Source organism: Colossoma macropomum, unplaced genomic scaffold, assembly GCF_904425465.1.
Source record: "Colossoma macropomum unplaced genomic scaffold, Colossoma_macropomum, whole genome shotgun sequence".
NCBI classification, from domain to species: domain Eukaryota; kingdom Metazoa; phylum Chordata; class Actinopteri; order Characiformes; family Serrasalmidae; genus Colossoma; species Colossoma macropomum.
In genome coordinates, this window is record NW_023494802.1 from 24,922,957 (window position 1) to 24,948,688 (window position 25,732).

Genomic DNA, 25,732 nt, shown 5'->3' on the forward strand with positions numbered 1-25,732 from the left:
AAAGATGGTTCTTCAAGGCTTCTTTAGTAGAGACAGTGGCTCCATAGAGAACCATAAACACTCAAAGAATCAGGGGTTCTCTGCATGGTGAAATAGTTCTTCAGAATGATGGAAAATGTGTTGCCTATATGGTTCTTAATACCACCAAAGGTATCTGCTATTGTGTTGATGTCAAACTTGTAAACAATAGCAGAACCCTTTTTGCATTATATAGAACTAGTATACAATACATTCTCTATCAATCTGAAGAATAATTTCACCATGCAAAGAATCATTTAGCATGAAATGGTTCTTTGAGTGTTCATGGTTCTATATAGAACCATTGCCTTTACTAAAGAACCCTTGAAGGACCATCTTTATTAAGAGTGTATGGACTGTATAAAACTTGATAATTGCACTATTTTGCACCTTTAAACAGTGTTTACATATGACCCCAAACTTTTTTACTCCAAAAAAAGCAAAGAAAATTTGTTTTTTCGGTGACACTTGAAAAGTGTCTACATAACACATTCATAACATCTCACATAAACCCCTCGTAACATGTTCATGAAGGTTTAAATGAACATTTATGAAGTATACACATTTTACATTATATTAATACAGACTACTATGTCATTGTACTGAGAGATATTTTCAAAATAAAAGTCCTTATTTTTATTTTGAAAAACTATGTCATTTTCAGTGAATCGCCTCATTTCTGGACAGACAAAATAAATATGACCTCACTTTACCCCTTTGGTCACTAAGTGCTTTGACACATAGGCACATTTTGCCTATACCTTCAGCTTCTTTTTAATTATTTGTTTCTTATGAGCAACCTGTCCAGGGTGTATCCTGCCTTCCGCCCAATGACAGCTGGGATAGGCTCCAGCACCCCACCGCGACCCAGAAGGATAAGCGGTTTAGATGATGGATGGATGGATGGATGGATGTTTCTTATGAAGCATTTGTATTTGCACTTTATTATTCTTTCTCCTTTTTACTCTCTGTCTTCTTTGAAATGTTATTTTTATTTTGTATTCTGTTTTGACCTTATCTCAAAAGTAATGGAGGTTAACCAGAACGAAATGCATATTATGTGGCTCTTTAAATTGCAATGCAAAGTAGTCCACTTACATTTGTGTGGCTGTCCAGCATCTACAGGGAATAGATGAGTATTATCACCCTGTAAAATTCCTTCATTTATGAGTAATTTACTGTCCTTACAGCAAAGTGACATGTAAAGAAACAAATGCTTGAGAAAAGACAAAGAATTTAAAAGAAGTTGAAAGTATATGGGAAATGTGTCCCAGTGTCAATAGAACACTGTATAATCTCAGGCTTTAAGAGAGGTTAGAAAGTAGTCATATAAACATTAATTATGGCTTTTTTTCTTAAATAAAAGCACACAGTTCAGCGTATGAGCTGTTAGTGCTGAGAGGTTTTGTGCTGTGAGGATCATAAATGATGGACTGCGTCACAGCAGATGCAATAAGGAAGAGCAGAGCGAGGGTTAGTCATTAGACTTTAAACCTGAGAACTGAAGGTGCTTAGTTTCTAGGGATTCACGTTGAAAAAGTAAGTTATTCATATTTATATGTCTCATATTGTGTTGAATATGTATCAAGTTGTATGTGAGCTGTCAGTTCTGTCAGCAAAATATGGTTATTTTTTATCAAACTCATGTTCAGCATGTGCGACTCAGGGCGTTACATTACATAACATACATCATTATATGTAATTATAGTAGGTAGTCGAGAGCGGTAAACACATTTGAATTGTGTCTTTTTAAGCAACATTTTATTAAATTAGTACATTTATACATTTATGATAGTTTATTTAGCCGTTGTTTTTAAAAGTTTCTTCTCACAATTTGTTATTTATTATTTAATTTTTCCGTACACGCTTAAAGATGATTTTTCAAGGGTTCTTTAGTAAACGGAATGGTTCTAGTTAGAACCATGAGTTCTAGGTAGAACAGTTTCATAGTTAAATGTTTCTGTATGGCACCAACAATGATTCTGCTAGTGTTTTGATGTCAAGCTTGCATACGATACACTCTCAAAAAGGTGGTTCTTCAATGGTTTTTTAGTAAAGACAATGGTCTAGGAATGAATTACTAACTTTTGATATCAATATTAGATCTAATAAAGACAGGAAAAATCACTTGCTTGCAAAGCACTTGCAGAGCTGTTATGTGTTTGAAAAATGCTCCAAAATGAAAGTTATTAATAAGATTGTTATCAGCAGTAGTAGTAATAGCATTTATAATAATAAATATACAATAAACATTGAAGTCACCTCATTTTATCTACACTCATTGTCCATTTTATCAGCTCCACTGACCATATAGGAGCACTTTGTAGTTCTGCAGTTTCAGACTATAGTCCATCTGTTTCTCTGCATGCTTCAGTGGTCAGGACCCCCACAGGACCCCCAGAGAACAGGTATTATTTGTGTGGTGGTGACGTGGTGGTGGTGTGTTAGTGTGTGTTGCGCTGGTGCAAGTGGATCAGACACAGCAGTGCTGCTGGGGTTTTTAAAAACTGTGTCCACTCACTGTCCATTCTATTAGACTCTCCTACCTTGTTGGTCCACCTTGTAGATGTAAAGTCAGAGACGATAGCTCATCTGCTGCTGCACAGTTTGTGTTGGTCATCCTCTAGTCCTTCATCAGTGGTCACAGGACGCTGCCCACAAGACACTGTTGGCTAGATGTTTTTGGTTCTCAGTCCAGCAGCAACACTGAGGTGTTTTAAACCTCCAGCAGCACTGCTGTGTCTGATCCTCTCACACCAGCACAACACACACTAACACACCACCACCACATCAGTGTCAATGCAATGCTGAGAATGATCCACCACCCAAATAATACCTGCTCTGTGGGGGTCCTGTGGGATCTGTTGTGGAGTTCCCCTTTGACTGTATTGTCTCTTATTTTGTGTTATCGATTTAAGGGCTGAAGATGAGTGACATTGAGGACGACACTGAGATTTCCTTCTCTGTGAAAGTGAGTGAAAGCTTTTTCTCACGAAACTACGTCACCCATGTTTGGAGACACATAGCTTTTCAAAATGCTATTAATCCGACTGAGTGTGTTAATCTATTGATCAGTTTGAAACGTCTGATCACATTAAAGCAGGAATCGGGTTTATTTAGAGTAAAACAGTATCACTCATGTATCAGCAGCAGTGCTGGCTTGTGGATGAACTTATGAAATTATGATAATCAGGCAGTGAAGAGTGATAAAAATTATTTTAAAAGACATTTGATGATGGATCTTTTTAAGCCATGTGTACATTATTTCATTTTAATATGTAGTGCTGTGCATAAGTCACCCTTTGTGTATTTAATTTAAAGTCAAAACAGTCATTAAGTGCAAGTTTTTCATTTTCGGTGTCAGGAAAAAGGCAGAAAACAAAAAAATGACACAGAAGCCTCAACAGCTAAATCTAATATCAGCTGTTTGAGTGTTCAGTGTGACACCTTTTACCTTTATTATAGCTTCCATTCTTTTCAGGAAACTCACTTTCAGTTTCTCAAAGAAATCTGCAGACACACCTCCAACGTTCAGTCTTAGATGTAGATTTAAAGGGCTCATATCATAAAAAACTGAATTTCTCACTTTTTTTGAAATAAGAGTTTGATGTTGGGGCTGTCTTAGTGCTATAAAATTAGATAAACTGCACATATATATATATATATATATATATATATATATATATATATATATGTACACTTAACAGTAACTGGAATTTGTTTATTTTTATTATTGTTGTTAGCACTATTTATTATATTCTTTATATTGCATTTATTTTATTTTACAAATAAAATAATCTCACTATATCACCTGATGACTTTACTTGTTTCAGTTATATTTCTTATTTCTGCCAACATACTGACATAATTCCACTTAATAAAATGACTTAAAACAAGTTTAAAATGTCTGGAAATAAGTTAAAGGGTCGATATTTGAAGTAGTATTTTTAATATTAAATTTAATTTAATATTTTATTATTTTATAACAAAAGGTAAATAAATAAGCTACATAAAAAATAAATAAAATAACATTTCCAGTTTTCAAAATTTAATTTTAAATTTAATCAATTTTAAATTTAATTTGAACCGTGTTAAAAGTTTCAAAACATTCGCTCTTCCGTCCATACAGTCCATATATGAACGCTACACTGCAAAAACAGCTCGATTTGAATTCATTGTTTTTGTAATGTTATTAAAACCATCACATTTGCATATATACACCTATTCAACCTATAGCAGTTTAGCCTGGACTGTTTTTTTGTACAAGTAACATAATGCAGGAGGGCCAATCAGAACAGAGCTCATTTACATACATCAGTCTTAAAGGGACAGTAACATAAACAGTCTGTTTTAAATTCATTGTTTTTGTGATGTCATTAAAACCAGCGCATTTACAAATATCCTCCTATTCAGAATGCAGGAAGGCCAATCAGAACAGATTAGAACAGTTTGGATATTACTGTACTGTAAATGTCATACTTAAAAATAATGGCTCTTCAAGGGTTCTTTAGTAAAGAAAATGGTTCTATATAGAACCATGGACACTTTGCATGATTAAATGGTTCTATGCATGGTGAAATGGCTCTTCCGACTGATGGATATTGTGTTGTCTATGGTTCTACATACAGCCTTTTTGAAAGGCCTCTAAAAAATCAAAAAAGGTTCTTCTGCTGTGACAAGCTTAACATTGTAACGATGTCACATTTTTTGATGTTATATAGAATGCCAGTCTGAAGAGCTCTTTCAGGATGCAAAGAACACTTTAATCATGTTAAGGGTTCTTTGAGTGTCCATAGACATGTATAGAACTATTTTCTTTACTAAAGAGCACTTAAAGAACCATCTTTTTAAGAGTATACAGTGAATATTGCCAGACAGTGAAATGACAAATGTGTGTTTGGTTGACGGTCACTGATGTTGGGTCTACTCTTCAGTTCCTGGACCGTGTGGAGGTGGTCCGTCCAGACGGGATGGAGATCCTGATGGAGGCAGCAGCAGCTCTACAGGTTCTTCACAACAACAACACACTTAAAATAATTCGCAATCACAGTGTTTATACTGGAGGATCACATTTTTTCGAACTGCTTTCAATGCACTGTAAAAAATTTACTTAAATACTTAAATTTATTGACCTACGCAAGGGTTCTTTAGAATAGGTTAATGGTTCTGTTTAGAACCATCAGTTCCATGTAGAACAATTTGCAAGCTTTAAAAGTTCTTTGCATGGTGAAATGGTTCTACAGATTTATGGAGAATGTGTTGTATACGGTTCTATATAGCACCTGTTTGAGAATGTGTTGTTCCATATGGGTTCATTTATTGTTACAAGCTTGATATCATCGCAACACATTCTCCATCAAACTGAAGAACCCTTTCACCATGCGAAGAACCATTCAAAAAAATTAAAATGGCTCTATATAGAACTCATGGTTATAAATTGAACCACTGTCATTACTAAAGAACCCTTGAAGAACCATCTTTTTAAAGAGTGTACATAAAACCATTTACATGCTTAAATGGTTCTTTGCATGGTGAAATTGTACATGGTTATGCCTAGAACCTTTTTGAAAATGGTTTTACCTAGCATCAAAAAGGGTGCTGCCATTGTTACGATGTCAAACTTGTAACAATAGCAGAACCCTTAATCCAACAGCAACTACCTGAAAACACCATAGCAACCACCTGGAATACCATAGCAAACGCCTGGCGCCCCCCTAGTGACCATCTGGGGTACCATAGAAACCATCTAGCAACACCTTAGCAATCACACAGGTTACCACAGCAACCACCTGACAACCACCTAGCAACGCCCTAGCAACCACTTAGGATCCCCCCATAGCAACCGCCTGGCAACCCCCTCCCCCCCAGAAACCACCTGGAATACCACAGCAACTGCCTGGCACCCTCCCCTAGTAACCACCTGGAATACCACAGCAACCACCTATCACCCCCCTAGTAACCACCTGGGATACCATAGCAACCACCTAGCAACACCTCAGCAAACACTTTGAGTATCATAGAAACCATCTAGCAACACCTTAGCAACCATCTGGGATACCACAGCTACCACCTGGAAACACCCTAGCAACCACCAGGAATACCATTGCAACTGCCTAGCCACACCCTAGCAACCATCTGGGATACCATAGCAACCACCTAGGAACACCTTAGCAAACACTTGGAATATTTTAACAACCACCTAGCAACCACCTGGGATACCACAGCACATCTTAAGAACATCTTAGCAACCACCTAAAATACCATATTAACTGTTCAGCAACACCCTAGCAACTGCCTGACAACTACTAAAGCTTTAGGAAACATACTTTTCTAGTTTAAATGGGTTTCTTTAAAATCTACTTTTCAAAAAATATTGAGATGTATTTTTAGATGTATTTCCACAATTAAAAATCTCATCTCCTTCATCCCTCTCTTAGAACCCCGACAGAGCAGTGAGTGAGAAGGTGAAGAAGAAGAAGACCAAAGTGCACCTGTTCCTCTCCAGGAGCGCCATCGACATCCTCGAGCATAAAACGAAGGTAATGACTGAGAGGAGCTGCTGGTTATCAGCTCCGCAGCAGACTGATCAGCGTTGACGCAGCAGAGAGAGACTGATTCAGATCAAAGATCAAAGCTCATTCACTGTCAGACATATTGATATAACAGCAGCTCAGACTGGAACCATTATTAATTACTGTAAACATGGATTATTATAGCTTAATCACTAATTATTAAAGTTATAATGATCTCTCTTCTCTCATTCCCTCACTCTGCCTCTTTCTCTCTCTCTCTCTTCTCTTTCTCTACACCTCTCTCTCACTTTCTCACCTACCCTCGCCCCTTCTCCCTTTTTTGCCCTCTTTTTTCCTTTCTCTCTCTGTCTTTCTCTTTCCCCATTCTCTCACTCCCTCTCTCATTATCTGTCTTTCACTTTTTCCTTCTATCGCTCTCTCTTTTTCCCCATTGCTTATTCTCTCACACATACATCTTGTTCTGTCTCTTTCTCTCTCCCCCTCTCTTTCTCTCTTTTTATCTCCCTCTCCATGTTCCCTTTCTTCACTTTCCAACCCTCTCCCTCTCTCTTTCTTTTTTATCTCCCTCTCCATTGCTCCCCCTTTCCCCCTCTCTTTTTTCTCTCTCTTCTCTACTTCTCTCTTTTCTGTCTCATCTTTTACCATCTCTTTTCTCTCTCTCCTTTTTCCCCCTGTCCGTCGTTTCTCTCTCTCTTCTCACTCTATCTCACTTTATCCTCTCTCTTCTCTTTCTCTTTGTTCTCCTTATCTCATTTTCTCCCTTTTTCTCTCCCTTTCTCTCTTTTTCTCCTCTCTCTCTCTCTCTCTCTCTCTCTCTCTCTCTCTCTCTCTCTCTTTCTCTCTCTCTCTCTCTTTCTCTCTCTCTCTCTCAGTTCATGCTCTATACGTGCTCTCTCTCCTCCGTCTCGTTCTGTGCTGTTCATCAGACGCAGCCTAAACTCTTCGGCTTCATCGCTAAACACCCGGCAGTCGACACCTTCCACTGCTACATCTTCCAGAGCAGGAAGTTTGTGAGTACTGCATTGTCCATCAGCGCCCCTTATTGACCAGAACTGAAACACACCTCCGTAATTGAGTGTTTGAGATGTAAACAGAGTGATTCAGAGTGGTTTGGTGTGAAATGGTTCAGGTTTCTTTACAGTGGTGGTGATAGTAACCAGGGGTCACCATGACTACAACACAAATATAGACATTTTATTTACTATCCAAAACCACCAGTGAACCTATACAAGTCTTCTGAGTTTTATACGGAATGTTGATGATGGTAAACTAGTGGAAAAGACAAGTTAGCAGTTGGGTTTATTTTACATTGATATGAATTTGGTTGGATGTTTTCATATAAGCAATAAATTCAAATTCATTAGAACTCTGACTGGAGAGAAAAGAATAGAGAGATCATCTGGTCCTTGAGGTTTGGAATAAGTGCTCTGAGGGTCTAAATAAAATATAAGGAGTATAAAGTATGTTGTTTCTAGTGTAAATGCAAACCTTTCACAATAATACATACATACAGTAAAAAAGAACATTCAATCAAGGGGCCCGTATCATGAAATATTACGTTTTCCTCACTTTTTTTAATAAAATGGCCTGATACAGTATGTAAACACTGTTAAAGTTTCAATCATATTGTTCATGCCCCTGTACATACAGTGTATATATGGAAACTAAACTGGAAACTAAGTTTTGAATGCACTGTTTTTGCAATGTCATAAAGGTCGGCACATTTTGTGCTATGTAGAAACAAATACAACACATTTTTCATCAATCTGAAGAGCAATTTCACCATACAAAGAATCATTTAAGCATGTGATTATCTAGCGCCAATGCTCACCATACTCTGGGTTCAGAGGGTTTTTGTAGGAGGGTGATTTTGGTGTATCTGGAACTCATATCCACTGTGCTGTGAGGGGCTACAGGTGTTATTTCATAGGGGTGAATTCCATGTATCTGGCACCCTTACACATTGCGCTCTTAGTATAGGTGGAATTTGGTAGGAGTGAATTTGGCATATCTAGCACCCATACTCACCATGCTCTATATAGAACCATTATCTTATCAAAAGAACCCTTGAAGAACCATCATTTTTGAAATGTAAACTGAATAATGTCTGTTTTGAATTTGTGATGTCATGAAAAACCTGCACATTTACATTTGTGCTGAAGCCATAATAAGTGTTATTAAGTGTGAACCAAAAATAAAATGTGCTTCAACTTTTCTGCAAGCCACATTTTATGTTTTAGTTTTTCCTCAAATGTGTTAAGCTCAGTAATTAAACAGTAACTATGTATTAAAAGTAGTGTGCTCTCCATAGAGGACGTGTTAACTTCTTCACACTTAGAAAATCAACAACAAACATGGGGGTGCACAAACTGTTGCAAAGACTGTATCACTCTTAAAGGCACAGCAACAAAATAGCAAACAAAATAGAACCATTCCCTTTACTGAAGAACCCTTTAAGAACCTTGTTTTAAGCGTGTAAATGGTTGAAACGATCGAAAATGGTCTAGAAAAAAGGAATTATGATCACTTTTGGTACATAAAGCAACACAAATATTATAAATAAGATAAGGAAAATGTGGGATTTTGAATCCTTTAAGCATTTTCGGCCACTGCCTTTAGAGCTTACTGTAAATTAGACTTTTCACTATTCTCTCACCATAACAGCACTGGTGGACTGTCTTTGTGTAGCAGAAGGTGATAGATGCTAACTGCTCTCTTCTTTTCCGCTTTTCCTCTCCTCAGTCCCACCTGATGGTGTCAGTGATTGGAGACGCGTTTCGTGCAAGTCGGCAGAGTACGAATCTGAGAGGGAGTCGGGATCTGGTGGTGGAGGCTCTCAGACACAAGGTCAGAAAATATACAGCACGCTAACTCGTGTACAAAAAAACTCAGTTATATTAGGGTGTCATATGTTTGGGGACACATTTTCAAAATTTTAATCCAAATTGGATGCATCAGTACTAATACTGGTTCCGGGTATTGAGCTGATACCATGGTTATTTACTCGTACCCATAAAAATGCACTGAAACCAACATCTGATACCAGCTGACACCATGTGACGTAAGTTGTGTACAATAGGGGCTACACTGACCATTGAAAGCACACTGGGCTCATCGGGAGGTGGGGCTTAACAAGAAAAACAATGTGTTTTCGGAGCATTGAAGTACGTAAATCTATTCTAGTAGAGCCCAAAAATAAAATAATGAACACTGAAAATGAGTTTAATAGGTCCCCTTTAATCTTCGTCTTTAACACTGGAGCCGTGAGTGAGTGAATAAACGGTGTAAATTATGAGTTTGCTTAATTTCTGCACAGAATAATGTCCTGCAGAGAGAAAACACTGAACTGAAGAGGAAACTGCAGGACAAACATGGAGACGTAAGTGTATCACATACACATCCTTAAAGCTTATAATTAAAAATTAAAAAACGTTCCACTGTGTTACTGCCAAAACAATCATAATACTACTAAACTTTACCAAATGTTTCAATAGTGACTGTTTCAGTAGTGACAATTTTAGTGCATTTTGGGCAGAAATTTAAAAATACTGCCAGTACATGACCAGCAAACACAGCTTTGAACAGCTGTACACACCTAAAATCATCATATTTTTCATTAAAACACCAAAACAAAGTATTAAACTATCGAAACAATGACAATTTTAATGTTCCACACTGATTTTCAGACTTTGGGACACATTTACTTTAAAACAATGGGACCTGCTCACTATGTAGCCATGAGGGACAGGGATGCAGCCTCACTTCCTGCTCTAAAGTGCAAGGGCATGGCAAACAAAGTTTAAACTTTTTTCTAAATTTAAAAAAATCTTTTTCTGCCAAAAAAATTAAGTTTAATTTGGTAAGTTAACTGTATTTTATTGAATTATCTTTACTTAATCAAAACAACCCAACAACTCTGTCTGCAGAGTTAACTTGTTTTATGTTTTATTTTTAAGTTTTGGCTGGAAACAAAGGGGTCACAAAGGGGAGTGGAAAATTGCCCAATCAGGATTGTTCTCTCTGTGGTATCTAGGTAGATAGACAATCGAGCTCTCCCATCGGTTAGGACTTCAGGAGCTTCACTGAAGGCCTTACACGCTAGATTAACTATCAACATCATTAGAGTTAGGGTTATGTTCAAAATGTAGCCTATTCAGTGACATTGTGTCATTAATATGAAGTTATTTCAGTGTTCATAGCGCCCCCTTGTGGAGAATCTTCAGCCCGGTCCATGCGATGCTTAGTGTCTGAAAACGTCCAGGGTTGCAGCGCCCCCTGCTGTTGACTTTATGTATTTTGTATTATGAAGAATAGGCACAGATTCTCACCACAGCAGTGAAAAACATCAGCAAAATAAATAAATAAAGTGCTGTATCCGTATAAATGTGTGCTGCTGCTCGAGGAACTGATTGTTTTTTTTTCTCTCTTTTATTTGGAGGACTCTGACACAGAGCAGACCAACTCGCACGGTCCGTACAAACATACACACTTGGTTTGGTGTATAAGGATGTGTGTTTTATTAAACATTTTAAAATATTTTTTTAATTGCAGTGAGATTCAGCTCCGGTGGGGGTTTCCTGAGGAACACCTAAGAGAGAGAGCAGGAACGAAACTTCAATATGAATATTTAATACTAATACTGATACACATACTAATAGTAATACTGATACTTTTTCATAATAATGGTAGAATCTGTTTTGCTGCTAAATAAATATTTGCTGTTGTATTGCTGTGTTTGTGAGGCGGCACATACTTTCATTAATAATCAGGCCTAATTTTAGATGCTGTGGCTGCTTCAGATTAGCAGAAAATTCAGTTGACACAGTCAACTTGACACAATACCCTTAAATAAATGTGCACAGTGTACATATCTTATGAAGCTGACTCATCCTGTACAAAGAAAAAATAAAGTCTTTATTGCACAGATTCCCCTTAATTTACTTTACATGAACAGAATCGAAATGAAGCCAACATGCTTTGGCAATTCAGCTCATCTCAAAGTGACTGGTTGCAGTTAAAAATGTGCTAAAATGACCGGTCAGAAGAACCATTTCACCATGCAAAGAACCATTTAAGAACCAGCTTTATATACACTCTTAAAAAGGTGGTTCTTTATATATATATATATATATATATATATATATATATATATATATATATATATATATATATATATAAATCGTTCTTCAGGTTAATGGAGAATGTGTTGTGCTTCTGAAAAAGGTTCTATATAGCACAAAGCACAAAAATGTTCTGCTACTGTGACAAACTTGATATATACACCCATATACAACACATTCTATACCAATCTGAAGAACAGTTCCAGCATGAAATGGTTCTTTATAGAGCTCATGGTTCTAAGTAGAACCAGTACCCTTACTAAAGAACGCTTGAAGAACCATGTTTTACAAGGGTGTACTGTGGACTGTAGTACCGCTGCTGTCCACAGGCGTCAGTACAGGGGCGGTGGCGCCGCTGCTTTAACTAGCAGAGAAGAAACACGCCGCAGAACCAAAACAACGCACCGGCGAGAACGGAGAACGACAAAGTCTACAAAATCTGTTGAACCTACATTTAAAGTGAATCTGGTAAGAAAACTGGTTCGTTTTATCCACTTCGGGGTTATTAAAGTAAGTCAGTGGATGTAACGTTACGCCGCGTCATATATGCAGTTTGCGTTACTTTGCCGTGTAAAATGTAAAGGAGTCAGCAGATATTAAAGGGAAACTCCACCGGTTTTTTAAAAAAAATTCTGCATAGTTACACCTTTAAGTTGTAAACAATCATTCAGAGTGGTCTGGTGTGAAATGTTCCGTTCTAGAGAAACTTATCGAGTCAGAATTGTTCACAGTGGTGGTAATAGGAACCAGACGTCCACCTCTAAAAGCTCCCTCACAGAAAGTTATTAAATGAAATGGTTATGAATACACTGCCTGATGACTGAGACATTGTTTTATGATAGTTTTGAAAAAAATTTAGCTTTAAAATCCATTCACGGTGGAGGGATACATATTATGCAAGGTGTTGTGAGGCAAAAAAGACGCAAAAGGAAACTTATTATTTCAGGTTTCACACTGTTTTATCATCAAAATTCCATATCAAAAACTCAGAAGACACGTGTAGGTTCACTTGTGGTTAAATAAGTGAAAAGACGTTATATTAAATCGAGTTATTGTTATCTAACCTACTTAAATCATAAGTCATGTCACATCATGTTAAGCAATTACTAACATGAATGCATGGTTTACTGCAGTCAGCAATCAGAGCATAGCAGTATTATCAGGAAAATTGTGTTTTCTTTGAATTGTGAGGTCCTAAAAGTTAATTTATTTATTCATTTATTCTAGCCGCAGACGTCTAAGTGGAAGTTGCATGCATTTGTTGGCTCATGGGCGCACACCTGTCCCAGAGCTGCAGGTCGCTCCTGTCTATCTCGCATCACAGCGTTACAACACAGAGCGATGAACTGGTGCATGATGATGATGATGACTCCCTGGGCGGTTTGGACAGACAGGAGGACATCGCCCAGTTTCCTTACGTAGAGTTCACTGGACGTGATAGTATAACTTGTCCTACTTGCCAGGGTTCTGGCCGCATACCATCAGGTGAGATACATACACTCAGTGGCCACTTTATTAGAAACACCCAGCTTGTGCTTCCGCTCACTGGCCACTTTACTAGAAACACCCAGCTTGTGCCTCCGCTCACGGGCCGCTTTACTACAAACATCCGCCTTGTGTTTCCGCTCACTGGCCACTTTATTAGAACACCTACCTTGAATAAAGAACATGTGAATGTCCTCTGCTATCCTGTGGACTGATCAGTACTGTTGATCTTGACCATGTAGTCAGTGTACAGGTTGTCCTCTGACCCCTCCATTGTTTTTCTCAGGTCAGGTGAATGAGTTGGTGGCATTGATTCCCTATAGCGATCAGAGACTGCAGCCTCAGAGGACGTGAGTGCACAACTGATTAGTGACAAAACAAACACTAACAAAACACTAGCTGCTATTTCCATTGTGATGACTTGACAGATAGAAATGGCTTGGAATAAAATCTCTTTATGTGAAAGGGCCCATATCATGGACACCTATTCAGCCTTGATCTCTTTTTGAATGAAGAATGAAGCCTAGCCAGTCAGAACAGAGCTTGTTTACATGTGTGAGTTTTAAAGGGGCAGTAACAGAATCCACCTGTTTAATTTTTAAAGATAAAGAGGTTGAAAATGGCAATATAAAAATGAATAACTGTTCATTTTGGCACATAAAACCATGCAATCATTATAAGTGAACCTCAGGGGGAAAAAGAAATAATAATAGAAAAATGTAAGATATGGGCCCTTTATTGCATATTAAAATTAAGGGCATATTTTTCTTCTATTATAAAGTCACCATAGTTGCATAGATGAATGAATGGATGGATGGATAGAAGTGAGGGAAGTATGTATAGAATTGGTGATAAAATGTATAGATTCAACTCTGAAATTTACAGATTTTATTATAGTTGTCAACTGAATAATTGTCATGATGTGCCTCAGGGTGGAATTTAAAGGATGTTTTTAGGAATTTCTGCGTTCCTTTGTGTGGCAATCTTAATTCAGTGCATTTATATGGCTGAATTCAGGTCATTTTTGTGGTTGAATGTTGACTCTAACTTTTTTTTGTTATTGTTGTTCACAGGAAGCTGTATGTGGGTCTGTCAGTGATTGTGTGTTTGCTGGTCTCCTGCTTGGTGGCGTTCTTCATGTTCCCGCGGCCCGTGCTGGTGGAGGATGGAGGGATCCGCTCAGTTATTGTTGTCTTTGACCAAGAGAAAAGCCGAGTCCTCATCAACATGACTGTAAGCTACCTTAGCGCACGATCTGTACAGAGTTCTGATACTAACCTTATCTAACTGAACTAGCTTATAAGTCGTGAGATTCATACAGCTCCACTTTTTAAAGCAGCACTCTGTAAGATTTGGGGATTTGGAGACTTCTCTGGTGGAAATGTGTAATTGCACGCGACAGTCAGAAGAACATTTTGTATTGTCACTTGAGCTTCGGACCCCCATAAGCAGATTAATCTGATGATTGCATGATAATTCTTCACTGAGTGTATAACAGTAATGTAAGGAAACATGCATCAATGTTTTTCCATTTTTTGCTTTCTGTTAAAGTGGTTTCTTATTTTGTTTGTTTATTTTTGATGGTTTAGTTCATAACACCCAATCAGCAAAGCTGAATTGCTGCATGTGTTGTTGATGTGTAAATCTGTATATTAAATTAAAAAGTAACTGCACATTTTACAGGTTAATTAACAAAAATTCTGGGCGATGATCTGCCAGAATGTACAGTTCTACAGTGAACTGAGCTGAGCCCCAGATCTTTACATGCTCAGCCAATCTTCCCATCTGTACCAATACAGAGTGGAGAAGGACCAGGGTTTCTCTTCTTGTAAATTTCCACCAGGTGCATGATGGGAAATAATCTCAAAAATCTAGTTGCAGATCCACAGTCTGCAGAATCACAGTCTGTGACTAAAAACTGGCCCAGCTAGCAAGCTGCTATGCTAAAGGCTAAATCAAGGCTAAATGCTATCATTACACCAAGAGTCCAGCGGTTCCTTCTGCTCTGTCAGTAAAATTTACTTGGACTGTAAGTGACCATACAGCGGCAGACGAGTGATTGCTGAAAGAAGCAGCTCTGTCATTCAGATAAGCGGCTTCGTTAGTGTGTTCATCTGATAGCATTTTTACTGCTGCATGTCGCTCCCACACCGCCAAAGTGTTGTTAAGTTCTGTGTACTGGCGTGCATGCACACACCAGAAACTGCTTCATGGACACCAGTCATAGGTATTAATATCCCCATCACCGATACTGCGGTTAAGTGCCAGTATTAGCGGCAATAGCAATACAGTATCGGTATCGGTGCAACTGTAATAGTGTACTTCATTCCTGGTTGTTTTTAGGAACTGTTTTATGTTCTGCTCCTTAGCTGTCCTAATGATTGTGTTCCTGCATCCTCAGAGTTCTCTGAACTTCCGCAACACCAACTTCTTCACCGTGCTGGTGGACAGCGTGTATGGTCAGGTGCTCTACATGAAGACCGTGATTGGCACCGAGCAGCTGGACAACATCATCACCATCCAGCCCCTCAGCCAGAAACAGGTACTGGCAGCGCTGCTCAACAGCCACTATTCAGAAGAACACTGACCAAAAAAGCTAACAATGAATGGAAGCTTATTGCCACCAATTAGCACAGCGCTAACTGAGTTCCTGAATCATCACACGCTCACAGCTAACTGTGAGTTGTTCAATAATCATTTTTCCCTCTGTTTCTCTTTCTCTCTTCTGTTTTCTCTTTTCTTTCTCTCTCTGTCTCTCTATACCCCTACTTTCCTTCTCTTTTCTCTGTTTTGTTTCTCCCTTTCTCTCTCTCTCTGTCTCTCTCCCCTCTTCTCTTTTTTCTTTCTCCCTCTTTCTCTCTCTGTCTGTCTCTCTGTCCTCCTTTCTTTTTTCCTTCTCTCTTTCACACCCTTTCTCTTTTCTTTCTCTCTTTCTCTCTCTCACTTTCTCTTTTTCCTATTGCTCTCCCCCTTTTACCTCTCTCTCTCTCTCTCTCTCTCTCTCTCTCTCTCTCTCGTTTTCTCTCGCCTCTTTCTCGTCTGTCTCTCCTCTCTCTTACTCCACTTTCCCTTTTCTTTCTCTCTTTTTGTCCCTCTCTCTCTCTCTCCTGGCTTCCTTATTTCTCTTTTCTTTCTTTCTCTCTTTCTTTCTTTCTTTCTCCCTTTCATTTCTGTCTTTCTTTATCTCCCCTTTCTCTTTTCTTTCTCTCTCTCTTCCCCTCTTTATCTTTTCTTTCTTTCTTTCTTTCTTTCGCTCTCTCTCTCTTTCTTCTCGCTCCCCTGTTTCATTTTTCTTTCTTCCTCTTTCTTTCTTTCTTTCTTTCTTTCTTTCTTTCTTTCATTTCTTTATCTTTCTTTATCTCCCCCTTTCTCTTTTCTTTCTCTCCCCTTTTCTCTTTATTTGTCTCTCTCTTCCCCTCTTTATCTTTTCTTTCTTTCTTTCTTTCTTTCTCTCTCTCTCTCTCTCTCTCTCTCTCTCTCTCTCTCTCTCTCTCTCTTTCTCTCTCTCTCTCTCTCTCTCTCTGCAGATGAATTTTACAGTCGGTGTGGAGATCAGTGGGAGTCTGTCGTATGTGTAGTAAGTGCTGGTTTAACTCTGCTGTCACTGATGTCAGAGGTCTGGTGTAGGAGACAAACAGAGAGGAATGAATTGTTATTGCATCATACAGACATGAAAATTCGCTTTATTCTCTTATTTTTACCATTTAGTTGCCTGTAAGCTCCTCTATAGTCCACTCTCTCACCCTCAGTATTAGGTGTCTGCTGTGATGTGTGTAATTTCTTCTCATTCTTTGCACTTGTGTTTTTTATACAGTGCGTTTTGCACCATGGCAAGCATCAAGGTTCACAACATCGTAGTTTTCATGCAGTAAGTGTCTCGTTTCGCCTCTCATGTTGGTTTTCTCTTCCTCTGTCGCCGCTCTGGTTTCCTCTTGCTGTGCAACTGAATTTCACAATACTTCAAAACACTTTTGAGTAACATGAAGAAAACTCTGATCAACGTTTTTTACGATCTCCTCAATTAGTGCACTGAAAAGTGCTTTGTTAATGTGTTCATCATTTCCACAGGAATAAATCATATTAGCACAACTACTGCCCAAAGTAAGCAAACTGATTTCTGATCTGAAATGTACAGCAGCATACAGAAAAGTCTGAGCACAATATATATTAAAGTTTATTATTCTGTTTATTCAGCATTCACATTTTTTCTTCATTGACCAAGCCCTTAAAGAGCCCCTGTCATGGAAAACTGAATTTCCTCACTGTTTTGAAATAAGAGTTTGACATACACTCTTAAAAAGATAGTTATTCAAGGGTCCTTTACAGAAGCAAATGGTTCTGTATAAAACCATGAACACTCAAAGAACCATTTGCATGCTTTAATGATGAAGAACGTGCTGGCATCGTCACAATAGCAGAACCCTTTTTGATCTTATGTAGAACCATTTTCCAAAAGGTTTAATGTAAGTCAATGGAACCAGACTTATTTCCAAGTCATTTTGGGCCATGTGTATGTATGTATGTATGTATGTATGTATGTGTATGTATATGTGTGTATGTGTATGTGTGTGTATCATTTTATATATATGTAAATATGTAAGAGAAAGACATAACTGATCCATACTTAGTTTAAATCAGGCAGTGAGACACGTTCAACAGTCCAGCAGCTCCAGTGGCTGATTAGAGCTCTGCTGAACTGCCTATTAATAATTATATCATTGAGTTAAATCGGATGTCTACATGTCTCTGTGTGACATGATGTTTGCTCCTTTTTCACCAGCTTCTTTTTTTGAAATTCATTCTACATTTAAGGCACTGAATGTACCTGCTGCATCGTTTAAGGTGAAACAGAAAATTTGAATTAGAAGCCAACTTCAACTTAATTTGCTGTTTTTATTACACACTTAAAATGGCTCTTCAAGGATTATTTAGGAAAGAAAATGATTCTATATAAAACCATGAACACTCAAAGAACCCTCTATATGATTAAATGGTTCTTTGCACTGTGAAGTGGTTTTTCAGATTGATGGAGAATGTGCTGTACATGGTTCTACATAGCACTAAAAAGGTTTTCTATTATTACAAGCTTGACATCGTAACGATAGAAGAACGCTTTTTGGTGCTATATTGAACACTTTTCAAAAAGTTGCTATATAGAACCCTATATAACACGTTCTCCATAAATCTGTAGAACCATTTCACAACATTTAATCATGCCAAGGGTTTTCTAAGTGTTTATGGTTCTGTATAGAACAGCCCTTGAAGGCTTGGGCACCGCCTTCCCGGCCTCTTTCGCAGCTGTTGTAGGTGCCCGTGGGTCAGACGGGCCTCATTCACCAACCATTCTTAAGAAGACATTTCTTTTTAAAACCCACTTACACAGCTTTCTGACATTCTCCAGTGTTTTCTTATTTGGATTTGTTTTTAGCTAAGAACAGAATGTACACACACTCAAGAGCACAAAGTGCAAACAGTTCTGCGCTCTAAGAACACGTCATGAACCTGATGTCGATTTTTTTTTCTTTGGACCTTTCTCAACAACACGTTTAAAAAAAAACTTAGGAAGATACTGGTGAATGAGGCCCGTTGTTCCCCGGAGAGTCTCCAGGTCCAAACAAATTCAAGTAAATGAATAGTTTGTGGTGAACTGTCCTGTCTCTAAACATATCTGCCACATTCTACAGGACCTCAGTGAAAACATCCTACATGATGCGGCGTGCCCAGAACACACTGGAAGCGTATCGATACATCGACTGTGGCGCCAACTCCACCTTACACCAACCCCCCCTCCAGACTAAAGAACTGCTGAGGTAAAGCAGTCAGCCTTCAGTGGACCTCTGGAGAAATGATGCACAACTTGAAATCTTAAAGAAATAGTTTGGAAAAAAAATACCCATCGCAATTATAATCACTCAGCCAAGACTGGCCACTAATGTAGCTAATGAGTATTGAATGCATGATATACTGTTATATGGGGTGGTGCAAAACAACAAAAAAACATCATGACATGTTAATTATACACAGTATTTATCACAATATTTAGTATTTCTCAGGTTTGATAAATGAGAACTGGCAAAAATGAATGATTAGTGCCACATTTAAAAAATAAAAAAAATACAATGAAAACCATAAATATTTTTTTTTATTCACAGTTTCACCCACTGTGATGCACTAAATCCAGTCAAACTGGACTAATTATGCTCTGATCATACCTACATTGTACTTATTATGATGTAATTTATCACAATAACAATATTGTCATATGACCCACTCGCCACTGCCATCTATAAAAACATCAAAAACTACTATGTTTAGCCACGCTAATGTACTTAAGTCCATGTTTTTAGCCTCTTTTCCACTGTAGTGTGGAACAGTTCTAGCTTGTTCCGGTGGCTTTTTTTTTATTATTTATTTTACATGGATATGGTTCCACATGGTAGGCGTATGACTTGCACTCAACATGGTTTCCTCGACATGGTCAGCTAACTGTTCTCAGGGCCGCAGAATTTTCGGTTGTTTATTATGCTTATGTGGTCGCCAGATAAATGAAAGCAGTGCACCATTTTCTCTTTGACATTCTATGAATGTCAGTGCATCAGTCTAATATGAGAGGAGATAGGAGCTGTTAGCATTAGCTTAGCATGCTAAAAGCTCATCACCACAGAACAGGTTCTACTCTGGCTAAAACGCACGACGCATATGACTCAAATCTGAAGGAGAGAAGTTGAACAACTGGTGTCTGTATTAACAATTAAATAATGCAAAAAGCCATTTAAGTATGAAATGGTTCTAAGCTGGTTTCTTGGCTAGTGCTAGCAGGCTGCTCTCTCTTAGTTAACAGAGCCACACTTGTGTGTAGTTTTTCCTTCTGTTCTTGATTCAGCAGTAAAGCAGATGGAAAAACGAACCATAACCGGTCTCAAAAGTTCATACCAGTGTGGAACAGCACAGTACGGCCCTGAGAACTAATTTGCTCTGCAGTGGAAAAGAGGCCACTGTCATACAGTGTCAGAACCCAGAGCAAGTCTATTAAAGATTACTGAACAACTCCACCCAGTTTGAGGCAACTGGTTGATGTTTTAAGCATGCAGTTAGCACCATACTAATTCCAATACTTATATGAATTAGACTTGTAGCTCCAATGCTAAACCAGAGCTAGTTTAAGGGGAGCTTTGCTGCTTGTTATGTCTCCCTTTATACCAAAAAATGACTGCAGACACTAGAGGGCGCCCGCAAGTTCTCGGTGAATGGGGATGAATGGAGCTAAACGGCTTACAACGAAAAAGGAAACTTGTTTCTAAGCATTTATGCACGAACTTCCTGTAATTTTGGAAAGTAGAAGGATATATTACTTTCAAATATCCAAGAAAACTTGCAGCTTCTACAAACCTATACAACAAACAGGTTTTGGGCATCAGGACGCTAACATTACTGCTCCTGAGTGCTGATTGGTTAGCATTACTGCTACTGAGTGTTGATTGATTAACATTACTGCTACAGAGTGCTGATTAGTAAGGATTACTGTTACTGAGAGCTGATTGTTTGGCATTACTGCTACTGAGTTCTGATTGGTTAACATTACTGTTACTGAGTTCTGATTGGTTAACATTACTGCTACTGAGTGCTGATTGGTTAACATTACTGCTGCTATTGGTTAGTGAGCATTTAAAGTCAATGATTAAACATTATTAAGCACTTACAAACTATGATTTTACAGGAAAGCTCCATAGGAACCTATTCTGGACTCGCTCAGAAGCGTCCTCTAGTGTCTGACTGACCGTTCTCTGCTAAAACAGTGTCTTGGCTGATTGACTATATTTGGGTTAATGGGAAATTTGAAACTTTTTTGCTAAAAAGTTCTGCTTTAACACAATACTGAAGGACTCTGCGGGTGTTTTCAGCAATAAATGATTGTATAACTCTGTTGTGGGCACAGCTAAGATGCTAAATGCTAAAATTTCTTTTTTGATTGGAGGAGATTCTTGTTTGTTACTGCTAAACAGTTAGTGGAGTTTCTGCTGAACAACAAACTGTATGTTTCCACCTCAAGGTCACTTTCATTTGAGAAGCTCATTGTTCAAACAGGGCGTTTAGCTTGTTAGCTTTAGTGTGTGTTATTGAATTTTTACTAGAGGGAGTGGAAGGTAAAGGGACATGCTTTACAGTAACTGTGCACCTTAAGTGGAACTAATTCATTTTTCCTTAGTTGACTGGACTGTATTGTTGCTGATTGCTACTTATGTAATTTTGATGCAGGTAACAAAAGCTAATTTTTTCTTTTTTTCCAGTTTTGTTCTATTTTCTTCGTAAAGTCGGATGAACTAGGCATCGTAACACACGATGAAGTACAGCTTTGAGTTCACCTGATTCAAACACGTACATCATTTCCACAGGAATAAAATATATTACATCAACGTGCTTACTGCTGAATCAAATTACCTGTAAAAATTTTTGTTTTAGGTCATTAAATAAGTAAGCCTGCCTTAAATTAATAAGCTTGAAATATTAAGTCAACATATGACTAATTATAATTATATAATAATAATTGTACAAGTATAAACACACATATAAGATATCATTAGCTTACTGTTTGAGGTTCAATGAACTTAAAACGGTAAAGCAGCTAATTTACTTGCGTTTTTTAATTAAAAAAAAACGTACAGTAATTGTACTACGTTTTGTAATATATTCCAGTAATTGGGAAGTGATGTAGAAATTTTTTGTTTGTGCTTTCAGTGTAATCAGGTCATCCTGTTCACTGAGCTGTTCTGATATCATTCCGTGTGTTACTGTTTACATTTTTACTTGTTACACATTTTGTTTTTTTCAGGGATGCACTGATACGGAAACTGTGGGTCGATATTTTCAGGTGCACATCTGCCGATACAAAAACATGTATACAATGCCAAAATTTGGACTAAATCTATTTTTATTAGCATAACAGTGAAATAAAAGTGTTAAAAATGTAAAATAAATGAAATGCATATATTTTAGTGCAGTAACTCAGCGTCACATAATAAATACGTCATCAAATGTCAGTTGGTCTGATGACTAATATCTATCTTTAGCCAAGACTGATATTCTGTTATCGTCGTGCATCCCTATTGAATTTTTTTTCTTCTGGATAAAGTCCTCATGTATTTATTTGAACAGATATTTTGGATAGTTTTGAATGAACTTTTACAGACACTCCTTTCTTGCAGGGTTATTATAGTTCACTGAAACTATCACAAAAATCTGCTCATTAACTTTAATAAAAATAAAAGTGAAAGTTTTCAAAAACTTCAACTAAATCAAAACTAATGTTCACTGAGACGTTACTGAGAATAAAGCTTTAGTTTTAGTGTTTTCAGTAAATGAGAGTTTAGAAGTGTGTTTTTGTGATTGTGTGTTCGTGTGTTTGGTCTTCAAGGAAAGCTGTAGCTGAGCTGAGCTGAGCTCATCTCATTCTGCTATTGTGATCATTTATTCTTTATTTATTTACTCTAATCAAATACTGGCTATCGCAGCGTTCCTCATAACACTGAACACTAACTAAAACTGAAACTGAACGAAAAACAAAACCAAAATTTTAACTGTTCAGAAATTAAAAAGTAAACTAAAACGGTTACTTTTCAGAAAATAGAAACTAAACTGAAACTACTGATACACACTTAAAACTAAATGAAATCAAAAAACTTCACAAAAAAAAACTAAAACTTCTACTATAACTACTACTATAACTAGCCCTGCTGTCTGACTTGCACCAAGAGAAAGCCACTGATTAATTAAAAGAAAAGTTCCCATCTATGCAATGGAGTTTGTGCCAAAAAAACCTGTAAGACATTTTGAAGTTGTGTTTATTTTGCTGTACAGTAACTCCTCTCGAGCTGGCACTGGTCTGATATTTACTGCTGAACGGCGTGTTTAAAAGGGCATTTTTTTCTCGAGATGATTTTCTGTTTATGGCTTTTTTTTTTTATCTGAACATTTTCAGAAGATTATTAATGGTATTATTTTGATGTCTATTTTTTTTCACTTGCTTGAAATTTAATGTAAAAAAATAAGCTTGAACGTATAGAAAAGAGCAATAAAGATTTAATTTAACTCTGTATTTATGATTCATTTTTGACTCAAATCAAGTTGCTTTGTGTTTGTTTGTTTGTTTGTTTTTAATTAACACTTAAATTGCAAACAGGAAGGAGCAGTTCAGTCGGGTTAATCCTCACCTGCAGCAGTTGATGACATGGAAGTGGAAAATATACAGGATTGTGCAAAAGTTTTCATCACCTGAGAAAATTAGCCTTAAAGTTTTTTATCTGGTCAATAAGTGTTTATTTACTCTGACACTAATTAGGGTGGGCGATCTGGCAGAAATAAAATACTGCGATACTTCAAGAAATTTTCAGGATGCACGATACGTCACGATATTTACCTGATCTTTTGGAACCGAGAAAAGTGCTACAGTCTGAAATATGGTTGATTAAGGGTTCTTTAGTAAAGAAAATGGTTCTGTGTAGAACCACAAACACTCAAAGAACCCTTTGCATGCTTAAATTGTTCTTTGGTGAAATGGTGAAACAGCTCCTCAGAAGTCTCAGAGACTTGAGGCTCAGCTCTGACTCGCACCTCTGAGACTCAAGACTCGACTCAGACTTGCACCTGAGAACAGACTCGTGCCTCAGAGACTCGAGACTCGACTCTGACTAGCACCTGAGAGACTTGAGACTCGACTTGGACTCGCGTCAGAGAGTCGAGACTCGACTCAGATTTGCAGCTCAGAGACGCGAGAAGAACGCTTTCCATGTTTAAATGTTCTTTGCGTGGTGAAATGGTTCTTCAGATTGATGGAGAATGTATAGTATGTGGTTCTATATAGAACCTTTGAAAAGGGTTCTATAAAGCACCGAAAAAGGTTCTGCTGTTGTGACGATGTCAAGCTTGTAACAGTAGACAAACTTTTTTGGTGCTACATAAAGCAAGTGTGCAACTCTGAAGTGGAAAAATTACCAAAAAAAGTAAACCTTTGTGTTTTTTTTTTTTTTGTTTTTTTGTTTTTTTACAGTTTACATTTGACTACAGTGTAATTCATGTATTCGGTGTATTTTCAGTCGAACTGATTCATGATGAAATTTGAGATTTCATCATGAATCATTTCTTGAATCATTCTGAGGTGTCAGAGCTTTACAGCCTTAAATATTGTTTTTTTGGTTTTGTTTTGTTAAGCTGTGAAAGCAGAGATCAGTCAGCTGAAATACAGTGATGTTTCTCTCCTGTTCAAGGCAGGAAACTCTTATTAAAGGAGACAGCAGACTGTAAAAGCTGCCTGTGAAGTCCATTACAGTCCAGCTCGTTCATTCACTGCCCTCTGGGGTCCCACTTTACACTCACGTGCTGTCTGCTAATGGCATCTTTAATAATTAAACTGTAACATATAAACCTGCACAGTTACTGACTCAAACTGCAGGCACTGACTCACCTCTATATCATATCAGGTTATTTAGTCTCTGCATGTCTTTTGACTGTGGAGATGAAACTCACATACAAAAGATGGCCATCAAAAGTTTGGTGACACTATTAATTTATTTTTTGTGAAAGCTGTTACTTTCAATTCAATAATAATAAATAAACAGATATTTACTGAATGTGAATATTAACAACCATAGCTGGAGAATTGAGTCAGCGACTTGGATCTGATTCTGACTTGCACCTCAGTGACTCAAGACTCAAGAGTGAGACTCAAGACTCAACTTGGACTCGCACCTTAGAGACTTGAGAGTCAGACTCGCACCTAAGAGGCTCGAGACTTGGACTCGCACCTCAGAGTCGGGCTTGCACCTAACAGACTCGAGACTCGACTCGGATTCGCACCTCAGAGATTCGACTCTGTCTCACACCTCAGAGACTCAAGATTTGCCTCTGAATTACAGCTCAGAGACTCAAGATTTGACTTGGACTTGCCCCTCAGAGACCTGAGAGTCAGACTCGCACCTCAGAGACTCAAAACTCGAACTCACACCTCAGAGACTCGAGACCCAGACTGGCTCAGAGACTTGGACTCGACTCGGACCCCAACGGCCTCTAGGCTTTAATATGGTAATTTATTAAAAACCAACAAAGAAAACATGATCCTTAATTAACAGATTTTGGAAAGATATACATGCTTAAACATTTGACAGGCACTGTATTATTTCATTGATTTTAGGTGTTTATTGCTCTCTTTATTATACACAAACTCTCTAGACGTGTGGTTTTGTGAATATCGGCTCCTGCGCTGAGGAATGTGTTGCATGTGCTCCTCTGAGAGGCGGAGCTCAGCGAGAAGTGCATCTTATCCTGCAGTTCTGTTTCATTCTCTCCTTGAGCCTCAGCTCAGATGCACTCATCAACAGGAGGATGCTTTTCTGTTTATTCTTTCTTTTTATTGTTTGTTGTACTTTCTCATGTTGTTTTAGGGCCTTTGCTTTGTTTGATGACTTTGTAGACTGTGGCAGGTATTCAATGAAGTAGTTATATTTTATTATTTTACAGTTTAAAGTGTTTATTATCACTACATTATTGTTAATATTTCAAAAAGTTTATTATTTTCATTATTAT

At 37.7% G+C, this 25,732-nt stretch overlaps 2 protein-coding genes across 3 annotated transcripts; both read left to right on the forward strand.

The window, feature by feature from the left end:
• Nucleotides 1–1,434: 1,434 nt before the first annotated feature.
• On the forward strand, nt 1,435–11,281 carry LOC118822471 (PTB domain-containing engulfment adapter protein 1-like). 2 transcript variants are annotated; one of them, XM_036591543.1, is made up of 9 exons: nt 1,435–1,557; nt 2,937–2,989; nt 4,953–5,024; nt 6,456–6,557; nt 7,424–7,561; nt 9,294–9,398; nt 9,868–9,930; nt 10,990–11,020; nt 11,103–11,281. In XM_036591543.1, the coding sequence occupies exons 2-9, from the start codon at nt 2,945–2,947 to the stop codon at nt 11,141–11,143; spliced, it is 597 nt and encodes a 198-aa protein (XP_036447436.1). In that variant the 5' UTR covers nt 1,435–1,557; nt 2,937–2,944; the 3' UTR covers nt 11,144–11,281. The 2 variants fall into 2 exon arrangements, with proteins under 2 accessions (XP_036447436.1, XP_036447437.1); XM_036591544.1 differs by lacking the exon at nt 10,990–11,020 and having other exon boundaries at nt 1,436–1,557.
• A 605-nt stretch (nt 11,282–11,886) lies between these two features.
• On the forward strand, nt 11,887–23,247 carry tmem106c (transmembrane protein 106C). The gene is made up of 9 exons (XM_036591966.1): nt 11,887–12,139; nt 12,899–13,156; nt 13,443–13,506; nt 14,230–14,389; nt 15,558–15,698; nt 16,684–16,733; nt 16,971–17,024; nt 18,841–18,966; nt 21,987–23,247. Exons 2-9 carry the CDS (start codon nt 12,940–12,942, stop codon nt 22,075–22,077), a joined length of 903 nt encoding a protein of 300 aa, XP_036447859.1. The 5' UTR covers nt 11,887–12,139; nt 12,899–12,939; the 3' UTR covers nt 22,078–23,247.
• The last annotated feature ends 2,485 nt before the right edge of the window (nt 23,248–25,732 follow it).

Excerpts from the sequence above, each read along its gene's own strand:
- tmem106c (XM_036591966.1), top strand. The coding sequence starts at position 12,940 with ATGGGCGCACACCTGTCCCAGAGCTGCAGGTCGCTCCTGTCTATCTCG. Across the intron at positions 14,390-15,557 it reads GAGTCCTCATCAACATGACT|AGTTCTCTGAACTTCCGCAA; the intron begins GTAAGCTACCTT and ends CTGCATCCTCAG. Across the intron at positions 18,967-21,986 it reads CAGACTAAAGAACTGCTGAG|GGATGCACTGATACGGAAAC; the intron begins GTAAAGCAGTCA and ends TGTTTTTTTCAG.
- LOC118822471 (XM_036591543.1), top strand. The coding sequence starts at position 2,945 with ATGAGTGACATTGAGGACGACACTGAGATTTCCTTCTCTGTGAAA. Across the intron at positions 5,025-6,455 it reads AGGCAGCAGCAGCTCTACAG|AACCCCGACAGAGCAGTGAG; the intron begins GTTCTTCACAAC and ends TCCCTCTCTTAG. Across the intron at positions 7,562-9,293 it reads TCTTCCAGAGCAGGAAGTTT|TCCCACCTGATGGTGTCAGT; the intron begins GTGAGTACTGCA and ends TCCTCTCCTCAG.